The 6,777-nt window shown below is 48.1% G+C and overlaps 1 protein-coding gene across 1 annotated transcript; it reads left to right on the top strand.

Moving 5' to 3' along the window:
* Nucleotides 1-3,928: 3,928 nt before the first annotated feature.
* On the top strand, nt 3,929-6,175 carry LOC311241902 (putative nuclease HARBI1). Its single transcript, XM_084330847.1, has 5 exons — nt 3,929-4,139; nt 4,637-4,754; nt 4,882-5,205; nt 5,467-5,727; nt 5,873-6,175. Exons 1-5 carry the CDS (start codon nt 3,942-3,944, stop codon nt 6,046-6,048), a joined length of 1,077 nt encoding a protein of 358 aa, XP_084186973.1. The 5' UTR covers nt 3,929-3,941; the 3' UTR covers nt 6,049-6,175.
* Nucleotides 6,176-6,777: the final 602 nt, after the last annotated feature.

The raw sequence follows: 6,777 nt of genomic DNA, 5'->3' as shown, positions 1-6,777 counted from the left end.
ATGTTCCATAACACCCCCTATCTGACGTCCATGTTCCATAACGCCCCCCCCCCCCCCCTATCTGATGTCCATGTTCCATAACACCCCCCTATCTGACGTCCATGTTCCATAATGCCCCCCTATCTGACGTCCATGTTCCATAACGCCCCCCTATCTGATGTCCATGTTCCATAACACCCCCCCCCCCCCCCCTATCTGACGTCCATGTTCCATACGCCCCCCCCCCCCTATCTGACGTCCATGTTCCATAACGCCCCCCTATCTGACGTCCATGTTCCATAACGCCCCCCCCCCCCTATCTGATGTCATGTTCCATAACACCCCCTATCTGACGTCCATGTTCCATAACGCCCCCCTATCTGACGTCCATGTTCCATAACACCCCCTATCTGACGTCCATGTTCCATAACGCCCCCCCCCCCCCTATCTGACGTCCATGTTCCATAACGCCCCCCCCCCCCTATCTGACGTCCATGTTCCATAACGCCCCCCCCCCCCCCTATCTGACGTCCATGTTCCATAACGCCCCCCCCCCCCTATCTGACGTCCATGTTCCATAACGCCCCCCCCCCCCCTATCTGACGTCCATGTTCCATAACGCGCCCCCCCCCCCCCCCCTATCTGACGTCCATGTTCCATAACCCCCCTATCTGACGTCCATATTCCATAACACCCCCTTCTACATCCTTGTTCCATAACTCCCCCCCTATCTGACGTCCATCTTCCATAATGCCCCCCCTATCTGACGTCCATCTTCCATAACGCCCCCCCCCCCCCCCTATCTGACGTCCATCTTCCATACCCCCCCCCCCCTATCTGACGTCCATGTTCGATAACGCCCCCCCTATCTGACGTCCATGTTCCATAATGCCCCCCCTATCTGACGTCCATGTTCCATAATGCCCCCCTATCTGACGTCCATGTTCCATAACACCCCCTATCTGACGTCCATGTTCCATAACGCCCCCCCCCCCCCCCCTATCTGACGTCCATGTTCTATAACGCCCCCCCCCTATCTGACGTCCATGTTCTATAACGCCCCCCCCCCCTATCTGACGTCCATGTTCCATAACACCCCCCTATCTGACGTCCATGTTCCATAACACCCCCTATCTGACGTCCATGTTCTATAACGCCCCCCCCCCCCCCCCTATCTGACGTCCATGTTCCATAACCCCCCTATCTGACGTCCATGTTCCATAACCCCCCTATCTGACGTCCATGTTCCATAACACCCCCTATCTGACGTCCATGTTCTATAATGCCCCCCCTATCTGACGTCCATGTTCCATAACCCCCCCTATCTGACGTCCATGTTCCATAACGCCCCTATCTGACGTCCATGTTCCATAACACCCCCCTATCTGACGTCCATGTTCCATAACACCCCCTATCTGACGTCCATGTTCCATAACACCCCCTATCTGACGTCCATGTTCCATAACACTCCCCCTATCTGACGTCCATGTTCCATAATGCCCCCCTATCTGACGTCCATGTTCCATAATGCCCCCCCTATCTGACGTCCATGTTCCATAATGCCCCCCCTATCTGACGTCCATCTTCCATAACGCCCCCCCCCCCCCCTATCTGACGTCCATCTTCCATAACCCCCCCCTATCTGACGTCCATGTTCGATAACGCCCCCCCTATCTGACGTCCATGTTCCATAATGCCCCCCCTATCTGACGTCCATGTTCCATAATGCCCCCTATCTGACGTCCATGTTCCATAACACCCCCCTATCTGACGTCAATGTTCCATAACACCCCCCTATCTGACGTCCATGTTCCATAACGCCCCCCCCCCCCCCCCCTATCTGACGTCCATGTTCTATAACGCCCCCCCCCTATCTGACGTCCATGTTCTATAAACGCCCCCCCCCCCTATCTGACGTCCATGTTCCATAACACCCCCCCTATCTGACGTCCTGTTCCATAACACCCCCCCTATCTGACGTCCATGTTCTATACCCCCCCCCCCCCCCCCCCCCTATCTGACGTCCATGTTCCATAACCCCCCCTTCTGACGTCCATGTTCCATAACCCCCCTATCTGACGTCCATGTTCCATAACACCCCCTATCTGACGTCCATGTTCTATAATGCCCCCCTATCTGACGTCCATGTTCCATAACCCCCCCTATCTGACGTCCATGTTCCATAACGCCCCCTATCTGACGTCCATGTTCCATAACACCCCCCTATCTGACGTCCATGTTCCATAACCCCCCTATCTGACGTCCATGTTCCATAACACCCCCTATCTGACGTCCATGTTCCATAACACTCCCCCTATCTGACGTCCATGTTCCATAATGCCCCCCTATCTGACGTCCATGTTCCATAATGCCCCCCTATCTGACGTCCATGTTCCATAATGCCCCCCCCTATCTGACGTCCATGTTCCATAATGCCCCCCCCCCTATCTGACGTCCATGTTCCATAACACCCTCCTATCTGACGTCCATGTTCCATAACACCCTCCTCAACCCCTACACACAATAGGAATTTCATTTTCAGCTCTCAATTATCATTCTTTTCTGTTTATCATAGGTATCTATGAAATTCTCAGCCATTATTGTTTCTATTTGGCTCAGAAATCCTATTGTAGAACATGCCAAATTATTGGATCGAATATATAGCTACAGTTGAAACATCTGAATTTATCTGAAGGCTAAAAATCATCTATTAGTATTCCATGATGGACATCTCGGCAAACAAGTTATTCTAATCAGCTAGCAGGTGATTATCATTAATGACTGCAATTGTGACCAGTCAGCTGTGGCATTGTGCCATATTGGTTGGCAAGAAACATCATGAATTTACTATGAATATGAATAAATGTCAGGGGTTCTTTTGCGTAGAGGTCGCCGTTTGATGGCATTAACAGATTTTACCTTTAGTTTTCAACACATTGCTGATGACTTGTGTTGTGAAAACTGATCTGAGGGCTGTATGATGGGCTAATGATCAACACAATGACATAACACAAACGTTTTAACCCCCCAGAAAGTCTACTATTTCTGTTCGATAAACAAAAAAATCATTCATTTTTATTTGTATTTAATTTTTTTAGTAAAATGATAAAACACTAAAGGCACTAAAGGTTTTATTTTCTACAGCAAGTTCAAAAGGTTTACATTGATCTTACCAATGCAGAATCGCTCTGTTTTCTTTTCTTTCATTATGATACTGTTAGTCTACAGTAGCTGTACCAAGCATTTCACTGTAATGTACGTGACAAATAAAGCAAACTTGAAACCTGAAACCTGTTCCCCAAAGAGCTTCTGTCTGAACACCAAGCAGCACGTCCCTCTCTTGTCTTTTGTGTGTTTTGTTGTCCCTTTAAGCACCTTCAGGGTGGAGCAGGTGGACGTTTAGTGGTCGTGTTACGGGTGGTGACACACAGAGCCTGCTGGCTGGTCAGCCTGTCTCCCTCCTCCGCTGGCTCCCCCATCCTATCCTGGCTGTCTGGCCTTAGGACCCTAAGACAGACAGACAGACAGACAGACAGACAGACAGACAGACAGACAGACAGACAGACAGACAGACAGACAGACAGAGACAGACAGACAGACAGGTTAAGGCGCTCCCATAGTCCAGCAGACTGTACACAGAGCGGACTCCGCGGATGTCCGCGCGGCTCTTTGAGCTTTCATAGTCCAGCAGATCTCAGCGGACGTCCGCGGTCTATTTCCTACATTTCTCGCTCCAGTTTTACTACATTTCCCACAATTCTTTCGCGCTGTTTACACTTCTGTTAATAATGGCGTCAGGTGATGAAGAAGAGCTCCTCTGTTTACTGGCTTTGCAGGATAAAAAGCAGAGACGGTGGTATGTGAGGCCACTAAATGAAAAAAGGGATGAGGAAGGGGAGTTCAGCATGTTGGTGAAGGACATGCGAAGTTTTGATGAAGAGAAACATTTTAGTTACTTCCGAATGGACAGTCACAAGTTTGACGACCTGGTAGCGCGCCTAGCTCCATACCTCCTTCACCACGGGACCCATCGCTCACCGGTCACTTCTGCCCAAAGAGTGGCTGTGACATTGCGGGTTCTCGCCACCGGTTGTTCCGAACAGTGCGTTTCCGCCAGTTATAGACTGGGCACATCAACGGTGTCTGCAATTGTCTCGGAGGTGAGTTGCTTTTCTTTTTTGGGATATGTGGGGGAGGCAGTGTTGGGGAAAATACTTTGAAAACTTACCAAAACGAGCTACTCCACAATGAAAAGTTGTTAGCTGTCAGCTAATATACTATGTACTATGTTACTATCCTTAATATACTACTACCTATCATTAGCTTGTTAAACTAAAACGACTTGTATAAAGTACCACAATCTGAGTCTGGAATATAATTATGTAGCCTACAGTTTATACAGTCTGATCTGTGACTTTTTAGGGTCTAATCAAGCCTATAGCATTTGTCTCTGGTGCATCAACACAACTTTTTATTTAACACATGTAGAGGAGGCAAATCACAAATCACACGCTCACACAGACTTTAATACTCTCTCTTGACCTATCAGATATGTCTTCTGAAAGGCAAGACAATGACAAAGACAATGACTTTTATGGTCCTTGATTTAGAGACATATTCCAAGATCTAATGTCCCAAATATGAATTTCCACCACAGGTATGTCAAGCTATATGGGCGGCTCTCCAGTCAGAGTATGTGGCTTTCCCTTCCGGACACCAGTGGACCGTCATCGCACGTGATTTCTGGCGACTATGGGATTATCCTCTCCTTTTAGGTCTGTTGTTATACTATCTATCCGTTTGTCTGTCTGTCTACTAACAATTATATCTGTCTGTTTGTCTGTGTCTGTCTGTCTATCTGTCTCTAATCTATTAACAATTCTATCTATTCTAATTTATCAGGAGCCGTGGATGGAAAACACATCCAAATCCGTTGCCCTCCCAAAGCTGGGAGCGATTTTTTTAATTATAAGGGGACTCACTCCCTTGTCCTCCTGGCTGTGTGTGACGCCCATTATCGTTTCACGATGGTCGATGTGGGAGCATATGGGCGTCAGAGTGACGGTGGGGTCTTTCAGGAGAGTGAGTTTGGGCAGAAACTCCTGAGTGGCACACTGACTATACCGCCACCCGATGTCCTCCCTGGCACAGAGGTCACCAGTCCTCATGTCTTTGTCGGAGATGCTGCCTTTCCACTCCATGAGAATCTCATGCGACCCTACCCTGGTAAGATTCTAAAAATGCAATTATGGTGGTGTGTTTAATCTTGGTGTTTACCAGTATGGACATCCTCAATTGATGAGCTTCTATCCCAAGGCCATCTATGTAACAACCCATCATCTACTCATTGCACATACATCCACATGCACACACTCACTTTTAAACAAACACTCACCTTATTAACACCCACTTTTGACACTTTATTATAACTACATTATATTTACCTATTTAATAAAGACATTTTCACTATTGATTTATCATGCATAGGCTCAAATCTCGGAGAACCGGACCAGGTTTACAACTATCGTCACAGCAGGGCTCGGAGAATAATTGAGAACTCATTTGGAATAATGTCAGCCAGATGGCGGATCCTTGGCCGCCCAATAGAGTTTAATCCCTCCAAGACGGTCCATGTGGTCAAAGCGTGTGTAGCGCTACACAATTGGCTGACCTACACCGATGACCATCGCCAGTACATCCCCCTGAATTACGTCGACACTACAACTCCATCGGGAGACATCATGCCAGGTGATTATACACACACACACACACACACACACACACACACACTGTACAGAGTATCACCTTCTACAACACAATAACCCCCCCCCCCCCCTGTCACTGAGTAGTGATTCTGATTAACAATTCCAGTTCTCGTTTCCCATCCCTGCAGGCGAATGGAGGCAGGTAGCTGGACAGGATGGCCCCCTTGACCCTCAAGCTCAGATCAGAAGGCCCAGAGCTACCCGAACAGCATATGCTGTGAGAAACAACTTGCGGGACTTCTTCTCATCGCCTCATGGTCTTGTGCCATGGCAAACTGCCACTATAAGAAGAGGCAGATTATAATATATATGAAGTGGTCTCCTCCCTGCTCTTCTTCAGATGATGGAGCTCCTCTCCCAGCTGCTGAATGGTGCAGAGCTCAGTCAAACTGGCCAGAGTCATCTCTCTAAACTCTTTGGGCAGCAGTGACCGCCGGTGAGCGATGGGTCCCGTGGTGAAGGAGGTATGGAGCTAGGCGCGCTACCAGGTCGTCAAACTTGTGACTGTCCATTCGGAAGTAACTAAAATGTTTCTCTTCATCAAAACTTCGCATGTCCTTCACCAACGTGCTGAACTCCCCTTCCTCATCCCTTTCTGGACCAGTTTGGAGGGTGTGGATGGGTGGACTGGTCATTCATCACCTTCTTCTCATTATAGTCAGCAAACGGCTCCTCTGGATGGGCCAACAGAGTCTCCTCCTTGTGTTTTTTCTTGCTTTTAGAGGAACACACCAACATTTTGGGAAATTAGCTTACTGTCTTCTCCAGAGAGAGACAAGAAGATAGATACCAGTTTCCGCTCTGTGCGTTCAGTAGAAAGCTATCTGGCTGCACGTTAGCTTATCTTAGAACAATGAATGGAAGCATGCAGCCAGATAGCTTTCGACTGAACACACAGAGAGGAAACTGGTATCTATCTTATTGTCTCTCTCTGGAGAAGATGGTAAGCTAATTTCCCAAAATGTATAAAACCTTTAACTAAATCTTCAATGGACTAGAATACTCTAGGTAAACAGCTAGTGGATATTCCAGT

Source organism: Notolepis coatsorum, assembly GCF_963971535.1.
Source record: "Notolepis coatsorum genome assembly, chromosome: 15".
NCBI classification, from domain to species: Eukaryota; Metazoa; Chordata; class Actinopteri; order Aulopiformes; family Paralepididae; genus Notolepis; species Notolepis coatsorum.
This window is presented reverse-complemented; position numbering and strand designations above follow the sequence as displayed.